This window comes from Dermochelys coriacea, chromosome 3 (assembly GCF_009764565.3).
Source record: "Dermochelys coriacea isolate rDerCor1 chromosome 3, rDerCor1.pri.v4, whole genome shotgun sequence".
Lineage (NCBI taxonomy): Eukaryota > Metazoa > Chordata > Testudines > Dermochelyidae > Dermochelys > Dermochelys coriacea.
In genome coordinates this window covers 90,663,506-90,691,013 of record NC_050070.1, presented here as the reverse complement: position 1 = coordinate 90,691,013, position 27,508 = coordinate 90,663,506, and the positions used below count along the sequence as shown (strand labels likewise).

General features: G+C 39.7%; 1 protein-coding gene across 1 annotated transcript in view; it reads right to left on the bottom strand.

Annotated features, from left to right (window-relative positions):
- Window positions 1–1,103: 1,103 nt before the first annotated feature.
- RFX6 (regulatory factor X6) overlaps window positions 1,104–27,508 on the bottom strand; it is a 50,927-nt gene continuing 24,522 nt past the window's right edge. Inside the window, exons 8-19 of the mRNA XM_038396488.2 lie at window positions 24,208–24,285; window positions 24,002–24,115; window positions 21,069–21,118; window positions 19,579–19,738; window positions 18,550–18,694; window positions 16,918–17,027; window positions 12,635–12,752; window positions 11,285–11,407; window positions 9,403–9,612; window positions 6,652–7,164; window positions 4,706–4,924; window positions 1,104–2,003 (exon numbers count right to left, since the gene is read on the bottom strand). Of these exons, the coding sequence (XP_038252416.1) occupies window positions 1,810–2,003; window positions 4,706–4,924; window positions 6,652–7,164; window positions 9,403–9,612; window positions 11,285–11,407; window positions 12,635–12,752; window positions 16,918–17,027; window positions 18,550–18,694; window positions 19,579–19,738; window positions 21,069–21,118; window positions 24,002–24,115; window positions 24,208–24,285 (2,034 nt within the window). The 3' untranslated portion in view covers window positions 1,104–1,809. The remainder of the gene's footprint in view (window positions 2,004–4,705; window positions 4,925–6,651; window positions 7,165–9,402; window positions 9,613–11,284; window positions 11,408–12,634; window positions 12,753–16,917; window positions 17,028–18,549; window positions 18,695–19,578; window positions 19,739–21,068; window positions 21,119–24,001; window positions 24,116–24,207; window positions 24,286–27,508) is intronic.

Genomic DNA, 27,508 nt, shown 5'->3' with positions numbered 1-27,508 from the left:
GCTTCCATGACAAGAAGATATGGTTAAAAAAAAAAGGAAATAAAGTTATGCAGGAGATGGTACTAAACTGAATACTACATCATAAACCCATTTCCCCCCCCACCATAAAAACCAACACATGGCTCCAACACACAGGGAAGTTCTAATCCTCATCTGAGTTGTGTATAATGGACTGAACTGGACCAATAAAACTAAACAGCCCCTTAAATTTGGGAAATTTGTATTTACATCCAAATCTGAATGCTGTGGCTTGAGACCATTTCTGTAGGATACTGTATAGGGTTGCCAACCTTCCAGGATTGTCCTAGAGTCTCCAGGAATTAAAGGTTAATCTTTAATTAAAGATTATATCTTTTAATAAACCCTCGCAGAATACATCCAACCAAAATTGGTGACTGTAATACTGTCTCCTCTTAAATGTATATGATGATAGGTTAGCGTTATGTGTTTATCCCCATCAGGGCCAGCCTTAGACCTAATGGTGCCCCAGGAGAGGAGCATCTTTGGCACCTCCCCTCTATTTGTTAAATATTTGAATACCTTATTTTTCACTGCATTTGTAGCCCATTTCAGGACCGATGCGTGGTTTGCATGATGCTTCTGCATCTGTTCTTTGCTCTGTTCATGTGTAGGAACACATGTTCCAATAAATCCCTTCCTCCACTTACCGTTGCACCCCCTTTCCATAGAATTCTTGAAAATGCTGTAGTAGAGGCTCATGGGCAGGGCCAGCCCTAGACCAAATGGTGCTCCCCAAGCCTGGCATCCCAGGTCGCCTGTCCCTAAATCCAGCTCTACTGCCCGCCCCCTCCACAAACAGAATCATGACCCTTTTAAAGAGAGAGTTATTAAAGCATAACTGGAGTTTTGCCATATGTTTTGATCATCTCCACTACATTCGTGTTGGGTACACAGAGCCCTAGCCAAAGGCCCACTGAAGACAATGACAGTCATTCCATTGACTTCAATCAGCACTGGATTGAACCCATACAGCACAAATATTTTCAGAATTCCAGGAGATTTTGTGGCAGTTTCCGTTTAATTTCAGTTATCTGGCAACAGTATCAGGCAGTGGTATGAAATATTTAGAGGATAATGTTTGCAGTCTCTAAAGGTGGGATTTAAATAAGAAAGGTGTTTTTTTATTATTATTATTTTAAAAGAAACAAACTGCCCTAAAACATGGTTAATTCTTGTGGACTCTAACTTTAACATAAGTAGGAGCATAAGGCACTAAGCATTCAAAATTGACATTTTAATGCACAACAGTAGAAAACTTAAGAATTTTGATTTAGATTGATTTGAAGCAGTAAAAAATTGACCTTGTAAACATTTCCATAGGAGGTAGAACACATACATTTGACTATTTGTCAAACAAGAGAAAGTAAACAGTGACTCTGCAATCCTAATAAATAACAAACATCACAGGCATTAAATAAACAATTTTTATACAAAAAAGGTTTACGTGAAAGACTGAAACAGTGTATTTAATAAATTAAAAATGGGAATAATCATTTTTTCACAGCCAAGACATGTCTGCAAGAATCATTGGTTCTTTCTGCTCACCCTGAAGTTATGACTTCAGAACCGCATTGATGCTGACAATTTCTGAGCAATTCATGTGCAGGGCATGATCTGAATATAGCTCGTTTTCTGTTTGAGTGTTAACCTTAATCTTCAGGATAGGTTCCTTAAGACCAATTTTTAATACTTTTTCATCCCAGTCATTGATGGGGTTTGACAACTAACAAAACCATCAGAGGCTAGAACTGGAAAATAAGTGTAAAAAAATAAAATGCCTCTCCTAATTCAGGTGCCTCCAGCAGCAGCTCCCATGAAGACCGTGTTGATTGGTGGTAAAGATGACACCATCTCTCTATTGGGCTGTCCATGGGAGTCCAGCGTTTCCTGAGAAGGATACTGGTTAGATGTTCCGTACATGCACTGGGAGGAGGATGCAGCTACTGCAGTTTGCATATTTGAAGCTGTGAAAAGAAAGGTAACTATCACTGCATGTTTTCTGTTCGATTCTCTCTATCTTAATATACAGTTTGCTTTAATTAGATACAGTCCTGTATTCAGACATACCATCTCCCTAAACACAGGTAATGGTGGGGGATCATGGGGGCTGAAATCTGAACCCATTCTGGATTCAGATATGAATTTCCCAAATGGCTCTTCTCTTTCTAAAGGGATAATCTAACATCCCAGATCTGAAGGAACATCCCTGAATTTTTAGGATGTTACAAATCCAGCTGAACTTCACAGCAGGAGCCCATCTCTAACACAAGGCGTGCAAAATGAAGCATGTTTGCTATTCCTCCTCCTCCCACATCAAGCATCATTCATTCCAGTATTGACTCTTAAGGCTTGTCTACACTTACAGCGCTGCACCAGTGCAGCTACATTGCTGTAACGCTGAGTGAAGACGCTAACTGCACCAATGGAAAGGTTCTCCTGTCAGGGTAGGTACTCCACCTACCTGAGAGGTGGTAGCTAAGTTAACCGGAGAAATCTTCCCATCAACATAGTGTGTCTACACCAGGAGTTTGGTCAATACAACTGCATTGTGGCAAAGTCACACCCCTGAACAATGTAGTTATACCAACATATATTGATAGTGTTGACCAAACCTCAGACTGCACCACTGCCTCTAGATGTAAAAAATCAAACCTTCCACCTGGCAAATATCATCACAGGACACAAAAGGCTCTTGGTGAGGACAATCCCTGGAGTGTTTTTTCCCTGCTGAAGTTTTTCTTAAAGAAGCCAGCCAGCCAGCAGTGGCTACTTGGAAGTCTCCAGAAGAACCATAGTTAAACACTGTTTTGGGATTTCTTTATGATTGGCACAGATGAATACAGCTCTTTAAGAAGTTATTGCAAGGAAAAGAACAAGGGCACAGTTAAGTGGCAGGATGAGTGGGCAGCTGTCCATTCGTAGATTTGGGGAATCATTTTTAGTCTGACTGTCTTGCCCAAATTGTTGCTCACACTTATTACCATGATTGTTCTCACAATCAGGAGACTGTATGTGCCAATAGAAAAATAAATGTTTTCAGATTTGCCAACAGGGATACCTGACTGGCATGTGCAGCCACAGAATTAGTGCACAGTTCCACAAAATTTTTTGCATATTTCAGAAGTGTGGCCCTTTTATTCAAAACTAGTTTAACTAGAAGACAGATGCAAATCTCTCAGAGAAAGTGGGCAAGGAGGAGCCAGAAAGAGAGCTGGGGCAATCATAGGCGTATTCAACCACGTGTGGAGGATAGCCCTGAGCATTTCAATATTGCTAAGACTTGAAAATTGCTAACCATTTTAAAAGGGAACATCACCAATAACAAATTATCAAGACTCAGGCTTCAGTGGTTTGGAAACTCCAAGAAAAGGCATGATCTAGTAGAGTGCAAGTGATATGTGATTCAGGCTGAGCTGAAAACAAATGCCCTGTTCTGTGAGCATTTTTGAGATTTTGAAAAAAATTCCCGTCCTGAATCGTGACAAAAAATCAAAATCACAGAAATTTTCTGAGAACTGGCAGAAATATTTTTCAGTTTGGGTCAATGAAAACATTTCATCATGATAACATCAAAATAATTTGTCTGAATGTCAGTCTTCCCCGCCTACCTTTTAAACCTTTTTAAAAGTCTAAATAACCAACATTTCTAAATGAAAAGTTATTTCGACTCACAAACCTCAAACTTTTTGTTTCAAATGTCAAAACTGGATATTTTGGCAATTTAGAAACTCCCCCCCCCAATGTTTGTGTTATTGTCATGTGAATTGATAAATTCATAGATTCCAAGGCAAGAAGGGACTACTATGATAATTTAATCTGACCTCCTGTACAACGCAGGCCATAGAACTTCCCCACAATAATTCCTAATGCACAGTTTTTAGAAAAACATCCAATCTTGATTTAAACATTGTCGGTGAGAATCCATCACAACCCTGGGTAAATTGTTCCAGTGGTTAATGACTCTCATTATTAAAAATTTACACTTTTTTTCCAGTCTGAATTTGTCTAGTTTCAACTTCCAGCTGTTGAATTGTGTTATACCTTTCTCTGCTAGATTGAAGAGTCCATTATTAAATATTTATTCCCCATGTAGATACTTATAGACTGTAATCAAGTCACTCCTTAACCTTCTCTTTTTGAGTTGGGAGATTCATTGAAGCTTGAACAGTTTCAGTTTCCCTCAACTGGCATTTTTGGACCAAAAAAAGTTTTGTTGAAAAATTCCTGACCAGCTCTACACATGATCTGTCTAAAATAGAAGACATTATTCTTGCCTTTTTTGCCTGTTTATTGCACAAGATAGGCAGAAAAGTGGGGAAAAGAAATCAAATAGCTGAGGTCTAGAAGGAAATACATATTATGCATATAGAACCTAATTATGCTGTGATTTACATCTTCCTTGCAGTTCTTTTGACCCCATTAATAATACTGAATCAAAATAAGGTCTAGTATAATGCAGCTGACTTCCATGGAGTTAAAGGAGGATGAACTAGTCCTTTATTCTTAATATTTACTTTTCCAACCACCTTGGGACCACACAGTTCTCACTCTGGTAAAACTCACTGACATCAGTGGATGTTTTGCCTTAAGTGAGGACTACAAGATTTGGCAAAGGTGTTTAGACTACACTGTATTAAGGTGTTACCAGGTTCATAGTGCTTGCTTCATCATCAGAGGTACTTACTTATGGGGGTCCGACAGACTATTGAAGATGAGGAATCTGTATAGTATGAGCCTGCCTGTTTTCTTCCATTGTCATCTAAGATGTTGAGTGGGTCATGAATGTCATTGTATGGCGGCAGTGGTCGAATGCTGCTTACACTACTGATTACAGAAACATGCTGATCCACCATTGATCCAAGTCTGTGGGATTCTGGGTAGTTTATGTTGTTTCCATAGTATCCTATTGACAGGGAAAAAACAAAAAAGTAAAATAAAATAACTATATAAAAAAGAAAAGTTGCTCTAGTGGCTTAACTGGGAGTCAGAAGATCTGGGTTCTACAGCCATCTCTGTTAGTGCCTAGCAGCGCGACCATGGGAAATCCATTACCCCTCTGAGCCTCCGTTTCCACATTCTGTCAAATGGAAGTAATAGTACTTCCCAGGGGCGCTGTGAGATTTCAGTTGATTAATGCTAGTAAAGTGCTTTGAGAACTGCTGACAGATCACGCTCTTGAAGAGCAAAAATGATTATCATCAGAGACGGGTCAAAACCAAACGCTTGCAACTGAACCCATTGAATTTTAGGTAGTTTAGGATTAGCATCTCCAAGTTGAAATTCATTGTTCCTGGTCAGCTCCAAAACCAGAAGGGGCCAATTTTCTGGTTCCTGTCAGGCTGTAGAGAAAAGCTAACTAGAACAGCCACTTTTACAAGAATTTGGTACAGTGGAATGCAAACCAAAACACTAACTTTTATATGGCCTTCAATTCAAACTTCAAAGCCTAGCTCAAATATCTGGATCTAGTTCCAAACACCACTTCTTCATTTTCTATTTATCCTTGTTTTGTTCTCTTGAATATGTATATGAAAAACTAAACAAGGATTATTTATAGAACTAATATAAATTAGCTACAAGTCACTGGTTGTAGTCATTATGCTACAATAAACCCATTATGTAAAATCCACTTCTTTTAAATTTTTCCTAACTAGCTACAGTATGTAGTTCTTAGTGAATTCCTTGGCTCACAGCTTATTAAATACTAAGGCATTATCTATGTGCAATGAAGAGAGAAGAGAATCTAAAAACTTGCCCAAAATTTTGGCACAAAGTGAATCTTTCACTGTAAAGTCAGAGTCAAGCCTATCTCAGCCACAATCAAGTAGTCAGAGGAGCAACTACTCAGCTTCATATCCCTAATTCAATTCTGTGCTTTTGAAAATTTGACCCATCATAGTAAATAGATTTTGAAATGGATGGCCAAGAAAAAATACAAGAGAAGAAAATTCTAATTATAATGGTATTGCATATGTGCTGTGCCTTTCATCCTGAAGGCCCCAAAATCACTTCAAAAAACTGATCTACAAGTCACAGTCCCAACAGGAATCATTTCACCGACCACATCTCTGGGGTGGGACATGGCCACTGTTTTACATTCACAGCAATCCACACTAGGACCAAAATCCTGAATTGCAACCAAGCTGTGCTTTAAGCCACTTTTGTTTTGCTACCCTCGCCTGGGGGGCAGGCTGGCCACAGGACTTGCCCTGGTATTAAGAAGAGCAACTTGAGGGTTGCTCCATTTGATACCAGCTGCCAAAGGGGCTCTTCTAGCAATGGAGATTGCTGAAGCACAGAGACATGGGCCGTGCCCCCTTTATGCTCGACAGGCCAACTCTGCTAGAGGGAGGTTAGCACAGGAGCTGCTAAGGCACTCTGTGCCACCCGGGTATCCCCCGGGGCAGTAGGAATCGGGAAATCAATCCTCAAGTAGTTAGTTACACTGGCTTTACAGTTGCTTTGTGTCATCAAAGCAGTGGCAACCAGCCAGGGTGCACAGGAGGATTGAAGTTGTGAACAGGAATTGAAGAACACCTTATGTGCAAGAGAGGAGACAAAGAGCAAGTATTGCCTCTGGGTATGAATAGATAATCCGAGAGAAAGGAAGATGATTATAAAGATTAATACCATTGGAAGCATTAGGGGGATATGTTGCTCCTGGACAGGCAGAAGACACTGAATTGCCCAGGAAATTGAAGCTCCCAGTGTTCAAAAACTGCATATTGTGTGTGTCCTGTGTAGTCGAGGAGGGACCGTAGTTGGCCGGAGACCTGGGATTGTATGGAGACACAGCACAACTGCTACTGAAGTAGTCTCTGGAGAACTGCTGCTCACTCAAGGCTGCGAATCGACTGTGCTCTGTTCTGTGGTGATAAACTCCTGCAGGGGTAGGGGTCTGGGGCTTGAACATGGCCTGGTAATTGGAATTGCTTCCATAATAGCTCTGATTGGTTTGTGACAAAGTCTGGTAAAGGGGCTCTGAATAGGAAGAGCAGTGTGAATGTGTGGATAACACTGGGCCTACACTTGACGGTCTCCCAGCCATTGGGCCCTGGTTGATAACACTTCCTCGATTGGCCATGGCTGGGGAAATGGGTGGAGTCATCAGATGACCAGTGCTTTGAGAGAGCTCCAGCTGACCTGAAAAAAACAAACATTAGTGTTAGGTAGTGTTCATGCTGTGATATTCTCAGATGCTGACTAAAGTGGGTTTTTCTAAAACTGTAAATATAATACAGTAGTGAGTGTGTGTTATGGGTTCCCTCTATGCTGCTCTGCAGAGGATCTGTGGACCCTCAGTTCAGTCTCTGGTGTGCTAGCCAACATGGCAGCCACCACATTCAATGGAAGAGGGGGGCACCTCTGGTATTCAAACTGCTGTCGACCTCAGATGTTTGAGGCAATGATGCTTCTATCCACTGCTCAAAGGAAGTTCCTCCTGCACATCTGAGGTTCACAGTGGTTCGAATCTACAGATGTGCTTCCACTTAATGTGACAGCCACCGTCTACTGGCTAACATACCAGGACTGAACTGGGGAACTCTAGAGCTAAAAGCATGAGCAGCTCCAGCTCCAGGTCAAATGCTCTGCAGCTAGCGACTCTAACAACTCATATCCTCTTTGAATTGGCTTAGGGGGGACCCATAACACAATCACCAGTTGATTACATAAGGTTTACACACTATTCTTCCCCCTTTAGTAACTATAGATTAAAAGAGCAATTATATCAGTAAAGAGAAGATCCTGATGCATAGAATCACAGTAAGGTAGAGCTGGAAGGGACCTTGAAAGGTCATCTAACCCAGCACCCAGCGCTGAAGCAGGACCAAGTGTACAAGACAATCCCTCACAGGCGTTTGTCTAACCTGTTTTTAAAAACCTCCAATAAAAATCTCAACAACCTCCCTTGGAAGCCTATTCCAACGTTTATCTATCCTTATAGTTAAAAAGTTTTTCCTAATATCTAATCTAAATGTCCCTTGCTGCAGGCAGATTGAGCCAATTACTTTTTATCTTTCCTTCAGTGGACATGGAGAACAATTGATCACTGTCCACTTTATAACAGCCCTTCACAATTTTGAAGACTGTTCTCAGGTCAATCCTCAGTCTACTTTTTTTTCAAGACTAAAACACACCCGTCTTTTTTAACTTTTCCTCAAAATTCTGGTTTTCTAAACCTTTTTATCATTTTGTAGCTTTCCTCCAGATTCTCACCAATTTGTCCACCTCTTTCTTGAAGTGTGGTGCTCAGAACTGGACACATTACTCCAGCTGAGGCCTCACCAGTACTGAATAGAGCAGAGCAGTTACCTCCTGTGTCTTATATATGACATTCCAGTCAATACACTGTTGACTCATATGCAATTTATGATCCATTATAACCCTAGATAATTTTGAGCTATTTGAGTTATTCCCCATTTTGTAGTTGTGTGACTGATATTTTTTCTTTCTATGTGAAGTACTTTGCACTTGTCTTTATGAATTTCACATTGTTGAAGTCAGACCAATTCTCCAATTTGTAATCCTGTCTTCCAAAATGCTAGCAACCCCTCCCTGCTAGGTGTAATTCATAAATTTTATAAGCGTACTATCCACTTCATTGTCCAAGTCATTAATGAAAATATTGAATAGTACTGGATCCAGGAAAGATCCTTGCAGGACTCCACTTGATAAGTCCTCTGAGTCTGACAGTAAACCATTGATAACTACTCTTTGAGCAAAGGTGCCGACTCTGGGTGCTCTGGGGCTCAAGCACATGCGGAAAAAAATAGTGGATGCTCAGCACCCAGCAGGCATTGTGGTTCTGTGGCCCTAGGGCTGGCCATCAATCAGATGTTCGTTGGGCTCCAGGGCTGGCTGCCAATCAGCTGTTCGGTGGGCCCCATTGCTGGCTGTCAATCGGGGAGGGGCTGGTGGGAGGCACTTGTGGGAGAGGGTCGAGATGAGCCAACTGTGGGCAGGGGGACATCGGGGGAGGGGGTGAAGTCATCGGGGGAGGGGGGCGAAGGAGGGAGGGAAGAGACGGAGCGAGGGCGGCACCTCAGGGGAAGTGGCCCAGCAGGAGCAGGGCCTTGGGGGAAAGCAGGGGTGGAGCACCCAGTGGGAAAAACAAAAGTCATCACCTGTGTCTATGGTCTTTCAACCACCTCATAGTAATTTCATATAAACCACATGTGCTTATGAGAATGTCATATGGAATGTATCAAAAGCCTTACTAAGATCAAGATATATAATGGCTACAGATTTCACCCTGTCGAAGCCAATAACCCTGTCAAAGAAGGAAATTAGGTTGGTTTGCCATGATTTGTTCTTGACCAATCCATGTTGGCTATTCCTTATTACCTATTATTTTCTATATGCTTAAAAACCGATTAATACCTGTTAGCTGCATATTTTCACTGTCCCCAGTGGAGAAGGGGTTCAAACCAGAATATAAACTGCTGTGCTGGTTGGCTGACAATGACACATACGTTTGCTCTGCAAGGCACTCATTTTTGACTGAAGTGTCACTAGGAAGGGTAGGAGCTTTGTTGCGGTTTGCGAGGAAGCAAGAGCTTGGTGATGCGGTAAAGGCAGCTTTACTTGCATCTGGAAAAGTATAAGAAAATTCTTTTCAGAGTAGCAGCCATGTTAGTCTGTATCCTCAAAAAGAACAGAAGGACTTGTGGCACCTTAGAGGCTAACAAATTTATTTGAGCATAAACTTTGTGAGCTACAGCTCCCTTCATCGGATGCATTCTTGATTGTGGTTGTATGCATGTATAGCATGTAAACTCACTGTCCGTATACATCAGCATGTGAACCGGCTGATGAGAATACAAGAGGCCTGTTAGTGACTCATTAACATTGTTTGGTCACTTATTTAAAAAAAAAATCCTACAAAGCCTCCAAATTTGACATAGTCAATATATGCAACTTTATTATGTCACTCTAGTCTTCCCCTTCCCTGCTCAAACGCCTTCCATTGTGTTCTATGTCCATAGACCTACATCATAACAGAAGAACTCTTCATAAATGAAGCAATACTGGTAATTATTTGGGTCAAATTTATCCCTCTGGAAATGTCATTGAAGTAAGTGGAAACACTCCAGCCATGAAGTCAATTGAGTTACATCAGGAATGAATTAGGCTTATAACATTTAATCCTTAATTATATGAAGGGTGGAGGAGGGGAGCTCAAAAGCCCATAAAGCTCATACATTTTATAGTGCTGCCTGGCAAAATGTATTTGTTCTTTTCAGTACTTCTCAAGTTCATTGCTCACCATGGGTGAAAACCTGGCGCCAGTGAAGTCAATGGGAGTTTTGCCACTGTCTTCAATGAAGCCAGGATTTCACTTCAGGTCCTCAAGTCCCGCCCAAGTCCCCAAGTTGAATGCAAATTTTGCATAGCACAAAATTCTGTAAAGCTGAATAATAATAATAATTTAAAAAGGCCAATTTCCCCCCTCAGATTAAATCAATGGGAACTGCTTGTATTAAAGAGCAGAATTTGGCCATTACGAAACGAAAAGCTGAAGACTGATTTCATTTAGACTGGTGTAAATCCAAAGCAACTCCATTGAGCCCAGGACTCTGGATTTATATGGTGTAAATGAGACTTGAATTTGGTCCAAACACAATTTCTTGAGCTTTACTGAGCTTTGCTCACCTCACAGCAAAGTGCCTGGAGTATGATAGAAGTGTGGAGGGTAAAGTAGAACGATAGCTGGGAATGCTTAAAATGCTCTTTTAAAATTCCTGTTGTGTCTTTGCTCATATTAATGCTTCACCAAGGGAGCGTTTACATGCTGTGGAATAAAAGACTGGCAACATGGCCGCAGCTGGTGTGGGTCAGCTGACTCAGGCGTGTGTGGCTCAGGCTGTGGAGCTAAAAATTGCTGCCTAGATATTTTAGGCTTGGGCTGGAGCCTGGGTTCTGGCACCCTCCCCCTTTGCGGGGTCGTAGAGTTTGGGCTCCAGTCTGAGCCCAAACGTCTACATAGCAATTTTCCAGCCCTACAAACGGAGCCCTGCAAGCCCAAGTCAGCTGACCTGGGCCAGCTGTGGGTGTTTAATTGTGGTGTACATGTACCTGAAAGGTGAAATAAGGCTCCAGTCCTGTAAAGACCTTAACTTTAAGCATATGGGTAGTCCAACTGGAGTCAGCAAGACTACTCATGTACTTAAAAGTTAAGTATGTGCATACGTCTTTTCACGGTCTGGGCTTAAATAAACAAATAAATAAAAACAAAAGGAATCAAATGTAACAATCAAGTTACCCAAATTCTTCATATACTTGTCCAATAGATTCTGGAGTTCTTGTTCTTTGTCATTGTTGAACTGGGTCTCCATGGCTAGCAGGATGTACTCATCTAGTAGCATACGGATCAAATGAAAAGAACCTTGGTGGGGGTGGAGGGAGAGAAGAGAGAGTGTAACAAAATTATCTTTGTGACCATCTCTCAACACTTTACAAGAAGCAAGTGAAACAAACAAATAATTGTTGGACTTTAAATGACCTGCCAAGACCAACAAGGAATAGTGCCTAACTTCTCGCTCTAATCTCTGTTTGCACTGGCCCACCTAGCTCAATATGTTTACTATCCTGTAGGCTATTTGGCCACTAATTACATCAAAGAAAAATACTGATGAAAGTGAGACATGCTTTATACATGAAGAGGGCACACACTGGAGGTAGATAAGGCTGCACTCTGCTAGAATGAGCCTGACTCTGCTCTATTTCTGTTTGTCTTGTACTAAATAACCAGACAATGGTCCACAAAGTCCTGGAGTTGATTTCAAGGAAACACCACATTCAAACCAGATCTCCCACTACAGCCTTTTCAAATATCATTTGAATGAAAGATAAAAATGTAACATCCAATACAGAGATCAGTTGAGAAATGATGCGCTAACTGTAATTTGTGCTGAAAAAATTTCTCATTTAGAAATATTAGTTTCTAAAGGACGTTTCTAAAGTGTCTAAAGGACACTAAAATGTTAAAAGCTTCAAAGTATATGATGTGTGAACTTGAAATCTTAAAACAAATAGGAGCAGGATGTTGTGTGTGATGTCCATTATCCCAGAGCTAAACCATAAAGATATTTTGCTAAATTCCTTGTAAAACGGCTTGATGTGAAAAACAATTATTTTTGCCAAACTGATTCAGATGTATTATTCTTATCTAAAATCACTTATCTGGACCTCTTATCTTGGGAAATATGCTTGTGTATTTTATTGCCAAGTTAAATAATCATAATATTACCTTGTTCTTACATAGCACATTTAATCATTATTATTCATGGTAGTATTATTGTTATTTAGATCTCAGTACTTCACAAAGGCCAGTATAATTATCCCCATTTTATATATTGGGAAATTAACTCCTAGCACTAGCTCAAAAATGACAAAGAAATATCAAACCTTTAAAAATTGACATTAATCCTAGGGTACCAACTAATTACTGCTAAGAATGTTCTTTAAAAATGCAGTTGGCAATGTATATAGAATAATTGTTTGGGCTCTGGTCAGAGAAACATTCGCCAGACAATTCCATATGCTTGGGAAGTCTGAACAGAGTGCCAAGCAGATAGTTCATAAAGGAGGGGTTTTATAAAGACAAGGATACCAAAACTTGATGCGTTGTTTAGGGTGAGATTATGCATCACTCGGGCACCAAAAAAGCTCCATTTGAGAAGGAAATCTTGAGCTCTCTTCTTCAGTGACCTCCCATTTTGTTTATTTGCCTAAAAGAGAAAGAAAGAAAGAGGAATCTATAAGTAAACTATGATGACTCCTACTTGTCGGGAATCTTATTTAGCCTGTGCACGTGGCCACACAGCACAGCAGGGGAGACAGGAGAGTGGTTTCTGCTTGGCAGTTCACAGGATATCTTGGACAGTCTGGCAGGACAGTTTGGCTGCATGAGACATGCTCTGCAGTGCACATACTTAGTACTTCAGAAAGGATTAGTGCATGCTCTCTCTAGTGCAAGCGGGCTGGGGACACGGCCACGCCTCCAATGAGGCAGGCTGCTTTCCCTTTTGGCTGTGAGCTGGATGGTTTTTCTGCTGGGCTCCTGTCCTAGTACTCAAGATAGTAATACCCCTCTACACATGTATAGGTAGAAAGGAAAAAACTCTTTGCACTGTATTATGCCACCTACAAACAAAGAGCTGGAATTGATCCCTGTGCTTAAACTTCATATGCATACTATTCAGTGGGCCATCTCTCTTGTCAAACAACAAAATGGGAAATCTAGTATCCTTGACTGGAGCTTTTAATACTAGTGGCTCATTGTTGTCACTTCACCCTGACAGGGCTTTGCTCCATGTGCTAACATTATAACCTGTCACTTTTGCAAACAGAAAGAAGCAATGTTGTGAATTTGACAGTGACTGCGCTTTAACATGAACAGAAGGTAGGGGGCAATGGGAGGATTACATGTTCTGTAAATGATTAGCTCTGACTCAACTAATCTCGACTCCTACAAGGGACTATTGGTTGGGATTGTTTTTTTCTAACCCTGGGAAAACAACCCTGGAAGCATACCTGCTTGCCTTTGTATCATATTACATAATAGATGCTAAAGGGGGATGATCTCCTATTTTTCTGCCTGCTTTGTTTATCACTGATTGTCTAAAAGAATATCCCATATCACATTTTAGATTGTAACAGTCAAATTCTGCTTTCAGAGAAGAGGGCTGAAACCTCACTTAAATCAGTGGGAGTTGTGCATTTGTGTATGTAAGACGGTAAATATCATAATGCTGCTCTATAAATCCATGGTACGCCCACATCTTGATTACTTTGTGTAGTTCTGAACACCCTGTCTCAAAAAAGATATATTAGAATTGGAAAAGGTACAGATAAGGGCAACAAAAACGACTAAGAGTATGGAACAGCATAAGGAAGTGTTATTTACCCCTTCACATAACACAAGAATCTGGGGTCACTCAATGACATTAATAGGCAGCAGGTTTAAAACAAACAAAAGGAAGTACTTCTTCACACAACACACAGTCAACCTGTGGAGATCTTTGCCAGGGGATGTTGTGAAGGTAAAAACTATAACTGAGTTAAAAAAAGAATTAGCTAAGTTCGTGGAGATAGATCCATCAACGGCTATTAGCCAAGATGGTCAAGGATCAATAGTTATGACCAGATAACTGGCTCTGTGGATGAGGGGAAAGCAGTGGATGTGTTCCTTGACTTTAGCAAAGCTTTTGACACAGTGTCCCACAGTATTCTTGCCAGCAAGTTAAAGAAGTATGGGCTGGATGAATGGACTCTAAGGTGGATGGAAAGCTGACTAGATTGTCGGGCTCAATGGGTAGTGACCAATGGCTTCATGTCTAGTTGGCAGCTGGTATCAAGTGGAATGCCCCAGGGGTCAGTCCTCGGGCCGGTTTTGTTCAATATGTTCATTAATGATCTGGAGGATGGCGTGGATTGCACCCTCAGCAAGTTTGCAGATGACACCAAACTGGGAGGAGAGGTAGGTACACTGGAGGGTAGAGATAGAATACAGAGGGACCTAGACAAATTAGAGGATTGGGCCAAAAGAAATCTGATGAGGTTCAACAAGGACAAGTGCAGAGTCCTGCACTTAGGATGGAAGAATCCCAGTCACCGCTACAGACTAGGGACCAAATGGCTAGGCAGCAGTTCTGCAGAAAAGGACCTAGGGGTTACAGTGGACGAGAACCTGGATATGAGTCAACAGTATGCCCTTGTTGCCAAGAAGGGCAATGGCATTTTTGGATGTATAAGTAGGGGCATTGCCAGCAGATTGAGGGAAGTGATCGTTCCCCTCTATTCGACTTTGGTGAGGCCTCATTTGGAGTACTGTGTCCAGTTTTGGGCCCCACATTACAAGAAGGATGTGGAAAAATTGGAAAACGTCCAGCGGAGGGCAACAAAAATGATTAAGGGACTGGAACTCATGACTTATGAGGAGAGGCTGAGGGAACTGGGATTGTTTAGTCTGCAGAAGAGAAGAATGAGGGGGGATTTGATAGCTGCTTTCAACTACCTGAAAAGGAGTTCCAAAGAAGATGGATCTAGACTGTTCTCAGTGGTAGCAGATGGCAGAATGAGGAGTAATGATCTCAAGTTGCAGTGGGGGGCATTTAGGTTGGATGTTAGGGAAATCTTTTTCATTAGGAGGATGGTGAAGCACTGAAATACGTTACCTAGAGGGATGGTGGAATCTCCTTCCTTTGAAGTTTTTAAGGTCAGGCTTGACAAAGCCCTGGCTGGGATGATTTAGTTGGGGATTGGTCCTGCTTTGAGCAGAAGGTTGGACTAGATGACCTCCTGAGGTCCCTTCCAACCCTGATATTCTATGATTCTAAGGATGCAGTCCCACGCTCTGAGTGTCCCTAAGCCTCTGACTGACAGAAGCTGGGATTGGACAACATGGGATGGATCACTCAATAATTGCCTTGTTTTGTTCATTCCCTCTGAAGCGTCTTGCACTGGTGAATATCAGAAGACAGGATAGTGGGCTAGAGGGACTATTGGTCAGTCCCAGTATGGTTGTTGTTATATTATATGAGGGCTGAATTAATCTCTAAGGGCCCTATTCAGCATTGTACTAAATAATAACAATGCCTAGTTATTATATAATGCTTTTTATCAGTAGGTCTCAAAGTGCTTTACAAAGGAGGTCAGTATCATTATTCCCATTTTACAGATGGGGAAACTGAGGCACGGAGAAGGGAAATGACTTACCAAAGGTCAACCCATAGGTCCACGGCAGAGTCAGGAATAGACCTCAGGTCTCCTGAGTCCAAGTCCAGTGCACTAGCTACTAGATTACACTGCCTTCCCTTAATGTACTTGCTTACATTAAGGAGCTCAGTAAGATGATAGAAGACATTAGCATTACCAACCATTATATTTTCAAACAAAAATAATTGAAAAAAGTTCCTCTCTCACTGGAAAGGCTTGATTCAGCATTTGGTATTTGATTTGAGATCACTAATCTCACTATCAGCTGAAGCACTGAATTTTCCTCATCTCTCTGTTCTTCTAGATGCTTATGAATCACAAGCTGGGATGTCATTTATTATTCCAGATATAACCTGGAACTCTGAATGCAGGTCTTACAGGCAAGGAAGACCCAAATTTAAACTATTTTGTTTTGAAAATATAAATGTGTTTGGTCACAGACAAGCATAACAATCTTAATTTAACTGTACACAAACCTTCACTCTTATGATTTTAAATTTGCTTCACAAAACATTTTCAATTCACTATAAAAATAATTCCCACAAAAATCTTGAGTAATACCAGTGCACTCAGCCTAAAATCACAGCAAGGCACTTTCCATGCAGTTATTCTTTTCATACAAGAAATCCTTCTGCAGATTAGCCACTCCTGATTCCATCTACCACTTTTTCTTACATCACACTTAATGGCACACAAATATCATTTTGAAAAAAACAAAGATCTCCGTCTCTGAGGACCAAATCTTGCTCACACTCATTTGAGCAGTGCCACTGATGTCATCTATACAAAGGTAAGGTGTGAGTCTTTTATTTATTTTTACATCATTATGGAAGTACTGATTTCAATGTCATAGTCATATAGAATTGAGGTTTCCATATATAAAACACTTGCGATGAGATTTTCAGAAGAAGTGAGCACTGGCTTAACTTTGACCTTATTGGAGCAGATCCTAAACTGGAGTGAATTATCATAGCTCCATTGACTTCCATGGACGGATGACAATTTGCAGCCGCTGAGGATCTGTCTCATTGAAAAATCATTCTCTTCAGGGAGAACAGAGTTAGCCCAAAGCTGAGTACTTTTGAAAATCCCATCCTTGAAGTCAGTGGGACTTCGCTTACATGATTAAGGGGAGCAGGATTTGGCCCTGAATCAGACAGAGCAGTTGAAAGGTACCTTGATAACCCTTTGCTCAACCACAGTATCCAACCATTCAATAAATGATTCCACAGTGGCGTTCTTCTTTAGCAGGTCCTTCAGTTCGTGGAACACTGTAATAGAGTCATCTACCATGTAAAAAGGAAAACACATCGTTGCTCGCTCCTCTGAGTATGAGAGAAAGCCACTCACCAGTCACTGACAATTTTGTAGCATGGAAAGGAAAGGAAAGAATTAGAGCATTGAAAGAATGGAAAATTCACCAAGGAAGCAAGCATTCTTGTTTGTTAGCTTTTTATTTTGTTTGTTTTGTTTTAAAAAGCTCTTCCACATTGCAAATTATGGGAGACTTTAAGAAAATGGAGAATTTTCCCATAAAATAAAATTACACACTAAGATATGAACATTTTTCATTAATTCCAGGATCTGTTCTTGGAATCATGTCTAACTCTAAATTTAATAGGACAAAGAACAGCTTTACCATACTGTAATATGGATGATCGAAACAATGGATGACTCTCAGAGTGTCTTAGGTTTCTCTGACTTCTTAGATTCTCACTACATACAGCAAAACTAAGCTACTAACCCTTCCAAGATTCTCCTTTTCTATAAAATGTCTCATTACCTGTCCAGTGAATTCCCAGCTAATCTCTCTTTTCTCTCATGCTAGGAGAGCAAGAACAGAAAGAAAGAAAGAAAGAATGAAAGAAAGAAAGAGCAACTAAAATGAAAATGTGACTAGATTGTAAGGCATTTTTAAGAAAAGAAAGAACAACATATACTTTGTTCAACCTTCCATGATCAAAGTAACAAAATGTAGAAGAACACAGATGCTGCTGCTCTCAATTCTGCCAGTTTTTGACCAAAATGTTCTTTAAGTGATTAAAAAGTATCTTTTGTCCCCACATAGTATATTCAGGCACTGAGGAGAAGGTGGCTAAATCCCTTTATTCTGAGCCAATAGCTATAAGAACTGGTAAAAAAAAATAGAAAAATGATTGTGTGAAAAAATTCAAAATTTTGTAGCTGTTTCCATTATCTAGTTTTTGTGACATTGTCTAGGATATATTTACTGACATTTTTCATTTTAGAAAAAAGGCCGTTTTCAACAACAACAACAAAGTTTTTATGCAAGCAATGTAATCCAGCTCTAGTAGCTATTAAATAAAGCTACAATTAAGTATTAAATATGCTTTTAGATCTGTTTCTTAAAACCTGTAAACCCCATCTTCACTATCAAATGACTGTTAAAGAGACATTTTTCAGAAACTAATCAGCTGTGTTGACCTGTGCAGATGGTGGCTAACTTTTAAAACGAGTTCTCACGACAATTATCAGATAACATAGATATCATTTTCTCAACAACCATTTTAAAAATGCCCAGCTGGGATGCCAATAACTGACACGACTGTGTAAAACTATTTTCAAGATTGAAATTTGTATGCAGAATTTGGTAAAAGCGTCCCTTTTTGTTGGACACATTGGGACCATTTAATGGCTTTTTTAAAATTCTGGAGGTGAATCCTGAATTAGCATAGGGCACTCAAACCTGTAAGTGCAACGACATTTTCTTCAGTCCATCTTCACAGAAACTAATTAAGCATAAAATGCCATTTTTTTATTTTACAAAATATCTTACCACAGACTTACATTCAGTGTAGACTTCCCCATCAGATTCCATGCTGCTTGAGACTGTGAGAAGAGCTTGAGACCCAATGCTATTCAAATCTACCTTCTCAATATCAGCCACCATGGAATTCACCACATGCTGATCAAAGAGGGCTGGTCGAGCAATCTGCAAAAGACCACAGAGTTAAATGCTAAAATCTGCACCTGTGGAAAGAACTGAATAATCTGTGGAACAGGAAGGATCGTGCGCTCTTTCCTTCCTTTTTTCAAGGCTGAGGAATGATGTGGCTTTTTCACTGATTAGATGCCACCACAAGAATACAATTATTTCAACATTGACCAAATGAACTGCCATGACTGAGTGAGAATTGATTCAAGCTCCATATTAACTAACTCTTAGCTTCCCCTTACTTAGTTACATATACATTATAATACTTTGTTCTACTAAAGTGCCTTCCATCAGAGGCTCTCAGAATATATTTTCAACTCCACTGTGATGTTTCTATTGTCTTCATTTTACATATGGGAAAACTGGGGCACAGAGAAATTATATGACATGTCCAAGGTTACACAGGAAGTCTGTGGCAGAGGCAGGAATAGACTCCTATGTCTTAACCACAAGACAATGTTTCCTCTGATATAGTACACCAGATAATAAGATGATGGTATTTCATAATTGTGAATGACTGCATGTTACTGGTTCAGAGCTAGCACTACTTACATGGGTAAATCACAAATTAATCCAAAAGGTGATGAACTCACTAACCACTGCACTGAGGAAGAGATCATTGGGAGAAAGATCATTTGATATTTTCCAGTTTGGGAATAAACAAATACCCTTTTATCCCACTTCATAATTTGCTTGCCAAAACATGGAAGGATTTGCAAAGAAAACTCCTATGGGGATTATAGTGTTGTCACCTGAAATGGTAGCAGACTCATGGGTCCAATGACTATAGCTGGTCAAAAAATGGGAAAGTTTTTCATGAACCTTTCACTCTACAGTGTTTTGTAGTGATTCAAATTCTCATTCTGGTCTCCAAAGCTTACCTGAGCTAGGTGTAAGAATGATGTCTGTCGTTTCAGAGAAGAAACAAATCTTCGTGCAATAGGCAGTTTCTTATCTGCCAGGTCTTCTGGTAGATTTTCTAGAGATGAAACAACCCACTGTTCCCAGTTTTTAGCAAAAGTTCTTATATCTGCCAATAAACTACAATAAAAACAATATATTTTAAAAAGGCCAACATTATGGTAAAATAATGCATTGCATCAGTTTAAGGGGAACAGTTTGAAAAGCCAAGGCCAACGGAGATAGCAGCAGCACAAAGACCTAGACAGACAAATAATCTGCAACAATTCTTCCACCAGGGAAGAGAACAGAGAGGATCTACGTATAACAGATAATAGTCACATTCTTAAGGCATTGTTGGCAGGTACTTAGATATCACGGTGATGGGTGTGATGCAAGAACCATAATAGTATTCTGAAAATAGTGGAAATTAAGCTTTCGTCTCACATAACAAGCATGTTCTAGTCCCCTTTGTCTTCAGAGAACCTTCACTCAACCTATCTGCCTTTCCAGCTGCTGCCCCATCTACCTTCATCCCCTTCCCTTCCCCTTCAGATTCTCCTCCCCAACTGGCTACTTTGTGCCACCCAAGTAATACAAATGAGCTGGAATCTTGCCTTAGCTGGCCAGCTGAGAGCTCCCCTTTCAGCTAGATGGGATATATGCCATGGCAGGAGAATGGCAGAGATATACAAATGGCTACCTTTAATGCATTAACTTTAGCAGAGCTAGCAGGAGTCTGTCTACCCATGCTGGGAATCACACCTCCCAGACGTAATGTAGACATACCTGGGGGGACTATACTCATCTGGTATAAATTAGAGCAGGCCCGAGGCTGCCATAATTAAGGCCGGCACTGGAGGTGGTAAAAATTGGAACCTAGAATAAGGGCGGTAACTGGCTCCTTGACATCTCTCTCCTTACCATTCTGCTAAGAGCCTGGTGCAGGAGAAGATCTGTCCCATGGTGTCAATAGTGATTATGGGCCTAATCCTGAAACCCTCAGTCATGTGAGTAGTCCCACTAAAAGCTTATGCTCAAATAAATTTGTTAGTCTCTAAGGTGCCACAAGTACTCCTTTTCTGATTTCATAGGGCCACTCACACAAATAAAGGTTTCCATCATTGGAAATTTTAAAATGGCATCATCATTCAGTCTACTTTGATTACAGCTGTAATGTGAAAAACAGCAGCAGGAACAGAGAGCAACATACCAGTAGAATCAGATTTTAAAATATTTTGGAAAAAATATGCACAAGTCTACATCTATACATTCCATCAGTTCAGACTGTAGTTTGCTCTGTACTGCACCATTTTAGAAAGGTACTTAAAATTTATGTTGTGACTGAGTTAAAATCTTCTAAGCTTAGAATTCTATTGTCACATCCGCTGTTTACTCCATCTCTCTTTGGAGCATTTGATTGCCTAACCATTACCCAGAATATAGCATTATAGTAATGCCAAGTACCCACCTTTCTGGCATTTCTTGCATTGTTGCAGGGATGAGTACATCTGTGAGGACCTTGAACAAAGTAATAGAAAATTGTTTTACACCTCCATTGTCAACACATTCATACAAAGAAATTTAACTTCTGGGAAATTTAATTCCCATTGTAAGTTCCTGGAGGACTCTTCCATTTACACCTCTTTGAATCTTTCCTCAGGCCTCTTAAGGAAAAAAAATGCAGGTAACGAGAAAAGAACTGGACATTAAAATAGGGGTCTCTTTGCTTTGTTAGTTTTGGTTATTTTAATGTAACAGTTGAAGCTCACAGCATTGTCATGTTTTCTTATCTGCTGCCTTTATTCTGATCAAGGGAGTCACACCAAGTTAGTTATAATAATGCATTTCATAGAGGTCTTCTCCAGAAATGTCTTCAAAATTCCCCTGTTTTTGTCACACCCGAGATTATTGTTATGGAACCAGCTGGTAGTGTTAAATTCAGCAATGATGACACTATGGATAGGAAGGGTGGCTTGGGGGTTACAGCATTAGACTGGGACTCAGGAGAGCTGGGTTTAATTTCTGGCTGTCAGAGACTCTCTCCATAGCCTGGGACAAGTCAGTGTGCCTCAGTGAAATGGGGCCACTGATACTTCCTTTTCCCACCCTTTGCCTCTCTTGGCTATTTAGATTCTTTGGGGACAGGGATTCTCTCTCACAATTTGTCTGTTGAGCACAGAACCATGCTCCTATCTTAGAAATACCTTAGGTATGTATATGACCCCCATCACCGCAGTATCTGAGATAGCTCTGTAGACACTATGACTCAGGCTGGGCCTCAGGTTCTGAAGCCGAGGGAGGGGCGCTGGCTCAGAGATTTGCTGCGTAGAAGTACTCTAAATCACTTGCCTACAGTCACACAGGCAGTCTGTGCTGGGGAAAAGACTTGAACTCAGGTCTCCCAAATCCTAGGCTAGTGCCCCTAAGCATTAGACCATCCTTCCTCTTGTATGGGTGGAGCCCAGAGGATTTTCAGGGTCCGGTGCAGGTCCCGGGACTCAATCTCAAGCAGGGGCTTGGGATTCTAGTCCCTTGGTGGAACAATTAGGGTGAAATAGCACCGAATATTGTCCTCTCTGATGGATTTTATTTATCTGGCACAACACAGGGTTTCTTATATGTCATATAATAAAATGAAATTTGTTTCTACGAATAATATTAATGGTATAATAATACAATAAAATGCTAGTTTATGTTTAACAATTGTAATGCCAAGAACACCTTTAATGCTTGAAAGTGAGAACTAGGGAAAATGACATGAAGGAATAGCAAATTCTTTAATGTGATGACATTTTGGGGAATTCCACTATTCCAGATTTTGAATTCTGCGCTTTGTAGTATTTTTTTCCCCTTTTAGCTCAATCTTAGTTTAATTTGTAACAAATACTTATGGAGATGCTGTGTTTTTAAGCAGAAAACCCTTGATAAACTCAAGGCACAACATGTCCTGTATCTGGAACTGATGCTAAGTGGCACAGTCCAAGAGCAGTAATTCATATCTTTATACTAATCTCCTACACTTTTTATTGATTTTCATCATCAATTGACATGAATCTAAAATTTGCTGCTCTGTTTGCTGCTTGATATGCTTCTATGAAATCCTTTCCCTGCATTTTGTAGATTTTTTTTTCATATTTTTATCCAGTGAAGAAATGAAAATAAATTACAATAAAAGACTCAGTGCTAACTAGGCCCAAATCTCTCCATTTGCCACAAACACTACTTTTGATAGGTTTCAGAGTAGCAGCCGTGTTAGTCTGTATTCGCAAAAAGGAAAGGAGTACTTGTGGCACCTTAGAGACTAACAAATGTATTTGAGCATAAGCTTTCGTGAGCTACAGCTCACTTCATCGGATGCTCACGAAAGCTTATGCTCAAATAAATGTGTTAGTGTCTAAGGTGCCACAAGTACTCCTTTTCTTTTTACTACTTTTGATGTTTTCTGATTTGCAGTAGCCACTTCATTTAATCCACATGCAACTGTGAAATCTATCAGGAAGATAATGATAATCCTTTATTCTTATGGATGTCTCTTATCTGAGGATTTCAAAGAGCTTTACAACTATTAATTAAATAAGGGCCAGATTTTTAAAAGATCTCAGCACCCAACAGCTCCCAAACAGATGTTTGAAAGAGGCTATTTCCATTTTATGGGTGCTAAAATATTGAATCAGAGAGAGATCAAATGCCAAATGCTAAGGGCCTCCCTCAGGCCTGGTCTACACAAAGTTTTTAGACTGATTTAACTATTTCGATTAGGGAAGTAATTTATTTTTTTGGCCAAAAAAGTAAAATCAATACAATTCCTAATATGGATATCAAAATACAGGTATAAAGGTTTTTATCCAAGTCCTACTCAGCCAATGAAGTTACTGTGTATTTCCTTGAGTAAAACCTGAGTAAGAACCTCAGGATTCGGTCCTAAGTGACCCACTCAAGATCACACAGCAAGTAGGTGGCAGAGGAGAGAATAAAGTCAGTACAAATTCTGCTCGGACACCAATTTTATGCTAGGTTTCAGAGTAGCAGCCGTGTTAGTCTGTATTCTCAAAAAGAAAAGGAGGACTTGTGGCACCTTCGAGACTAACAAATTTATTTGAGCATAAGTTTTCGTGAGCTACAATTCACTTCATCGGATGCATTTCGTGAGCTATAGCTCACGAAAGCTTATGCTCAAATACATTTGTTAGTCTCTAAGGAGCCACAAGTACTTCTTTTCTTTTTGCAATTTTATGCTAATGATTATAGTGACGTTGCTGCTGATGTACAGAGGTGCAAGGGAGAGGAGTCAGGCCTCAGGAATCTTGTTCTAACTTCTGCACTGTATTTTTACTCAAACACCTCCTGTTAAACAGCTGTAGATTGACCCCGATTATCCACAAAACTGAATGCTTAACTCACTTTGTAGAGTACTGAGTCGCAAACACAGAAGATGTCAATGATAACAGGATTTTCGAGCAGGGGAAGAAGGTGGTCAGGCATTCCTTGCCAAAAATGTAATAAGAAATGCTGGATCTGGGGAGGGGAAACAAAACACAGAGACAAATAATGTCTTTTCTGCTACCTATGCATATATAACCAAAGAATGTGTATTCAAACAGCCTCACCTCTTCAAAGTTCCCATTAATTGCATTGTCAAGGACACACTGACAGTGTGTTTTGTACATCATGATAAGGGTATCTACCTGTTTTGGAAGAGAGAAAGATTAAATAGGATCTCTTACCACTCTCTGTTAGTGCTGTGATGAAGTAGGTTTCTGCTGTCTTTTGCTAGCATTGAAGTACAGTATATCAACCTTCTAGCATAAAAGGAGTCAAAGTACATGACCTTCAAAAAACAGTGGGTACAGCTTTAGAATGGGTAATAATGAAAGAGGCACCCATCTCTAGTTCTGCGTCAACACTTTTAAGGTCCAATCCTGTTTCAGACCTGCAGAATATATTTTGAAAGTTTACATAGGCAGTGACCAATTTATCCAAGTTAGGTGGTGAAGTATACCCACATATTTGAAAGTAGGATTAATTCCCAAGAGTAGTACAAGTTAATCATTAGGCTACTATAGGCGTCTATGAGTGTTTTGAAACATCACTGGGTGGACAAATGGGGAAAAAAGCTGTCAGTCACTGGGTCAAAGTTTAATCATCACCTTTCAAGAGCAAAGCTTTAAAGAGAGAATTTTTCTTTCATCTCATGCAGCTGATTCATCTCTAGTGTATTGCTCCTTGATTTTAATGGGATTGCAGAGGTGTGACTGACAAAGGAATTTGTCCCAGTGTCTGAAAAATGGGTAATATTCGTAACTAGAGTTGTGCAAAACATTTCCAAAGAAGACTGACATTAGACAAAACTTACCTGATCATCCAGATTCAGAGAAAGTTTGCAACGGTTTGTGAAACTTTCCAACATACCAAGGCTCAGATTAAACTCAGGTTTGCATGGTTTCTGCTAGGGCTCTCAATGAATTGCAGTTAACTCGTGATTAACTCAAAAAAATTAATTGCAATTTAAAAAATTAATTGTGATTAATCACACTGTTAAACAATAGAATACCAATTGAAATGTATTAAATATTTTGGATGTTTTTCTATATTTTCAACTATATCGATTTCAATTACAACACAGAATACAAAGGTTTCAGAGTGTTGCCGTGTTAGTCTGTATCAGCACTGTACACTTTGTATTCTGTAGAAAGAGCGAGGAGTACTTGTGGCACCTTAGAGACTAACAAATTTATTTGAGCATAAGCTTTCGTGGGCTAAAACCCACTTCATTGGATGCATGCAGTGGAAAATACAGTAGGAAGATATATATATATACACAGAGAACATGAAAAAATGGGTACACACTGTAACGAGAGAGATCAATTAAGGTGAGCTATTATAAGGAGAAAAAAACCTTTTGTAGTGATAATCAGGATGGCCCATTTCCAACAGTTGACAAGAAGGTGTGAGTAACAGTGGGGGGGGGGAGAGAAATAAACACGGGGAAATAGTTTTACTTTGTGTAATGACCCATCCACTCCCAGTCTTCATTCAAGCCTAATTTAATGGTGTCCAGTTTGCAAATTAATTCCAATTCAGCAGTCTCTCATTGGAGTCTATTTTTGAAGTTTTTTTGTTGTACCATTGCGACTTTTAGGTTTGTAATCGAGTGACCAGGGAGATTGAAGTGTTCTCTGACTCGTTTTTGAATGTTATAATTCTTGATGTCTGATTTGTGCCCATTTATTCTTTTACAAAGAGACTGTCCAGTTTCTAAGTTGCACATGATGTGCCAGCAATGCCCCTCTGCCATGTACATTGAACTGGGTTTTAGCTCATGAAAGCTTATGCTCAAATAAATTTGTTAGTCTCTAAGGTGCCACAAGTACTCCTCATTCTTTTTACAGAATACAAAGTGTACTGTGCTCGCTTTATATTATTTTGATTATAAATATTTCCACAGTAAAAATGATAAACAAAAGAAACAGTATTTTTCAATTCACCTCAGACAAGTATTGTAGTGCAATCTCTTTATCGTGAAAGTGCAACTTACAAATGTAGGGTTTTTTTGTTACGTAACTGCGCTCAAAAACAAAACAATGTAAAACTTTAGAGTCTACAAGTCCACTCAGTCCTACTTCTTGTTCAGCCAATCGCTAAATGAAACAAGTTTGTTTACATTTACGGGAGATAATGCTGCCCACTTCTTATTTACAATGTCATCTGAAAGTGAGGACCTGCTTCCATGCTGATGACGCTGTTTAAAAAAATAATGTGCTAATTAAATTTGTGACTGAACTCTTTGGGGGAGAATTGTATGTCTCCTGCTCCATTTTATCCTCATTCTGCCATATATTTCATATTATAGCAGTCTCAGACGATGACCCAGCATATGTTGTTTGATTTATAAAAACTTTCACAGCAGATTTGACAAAATGCAATGAAGGTACCAATGTGAGATTTCTAAAGATAGCTACAGCACTTGACCCAAGCTTTAAGAATCTAAAGTGTCATCCAAAATCTGAGAGGGATGGGGTGTGGAGCATGCTTTCAGAAATCATAAAAGGGCAACATTTTGATGCGGAAACTACAGAACCCAAATCACCTAAAAAGAATTTCAACCTTCTGCTGATGATGAAAATGAACATGCATTGATCTGCCTTGCTTTGGATTGTTATCAAGCAGCACCCATCATCAGCATGGACGCATGTCCTCTGGAATGGTGGCTGAAGCATGAAGGGACATATGAATCTTTAGTGCATCTGGCACGTAAATACCTTGCAATGACACTTACAAGAGTGCCATGCAAAAGCCTGTTTTCACTTTCAGGTGATATAGTGAACAAGAAGCAGGCATTATCTCCTACAGATGTAACCAAACTTATTTGTCTTAGCGATTGGCTGAAGTAGGACTGAGTGGACTTGTGGGCTCTAAAGATTTACATTGTTTTATTTTTGAATGCGGTTTTTTTTGTACATAATTCTACATTTGTAAGTTCAACTTTCATGATAAAGAGATTGTACTACAGTACTTATATTAGGTGAATTGAAATATACTATTTCTTTTGTGTTTTACAGTGCAAATATTTGTAATAAAAAATAAATATAAAGTGAGCACTTTACACTTTGTATTCTGTGTTGTAATTGAAATAAATATATTTGAAAATGTAGAAAACATCCAAAATATTTAATTAAATGGTATTCTATTATTGTTTAACAGTGCAATTAATCATGATTAATTTTTTAATCACTTGACAGCCCTAGTTTCTGCACATTTTTGGTTTAGGGAAAAGAGGGGAATGTGCCAAGAGAAACAAAAATAAAAGATGTGTACAGATCACGGTGTGAAATGAACCTGCTGATTTTCACAAAGCTACAATTATAACTACAACTGTGTGGAAAATGGAGGATGAAAGGCAGAGTCAAC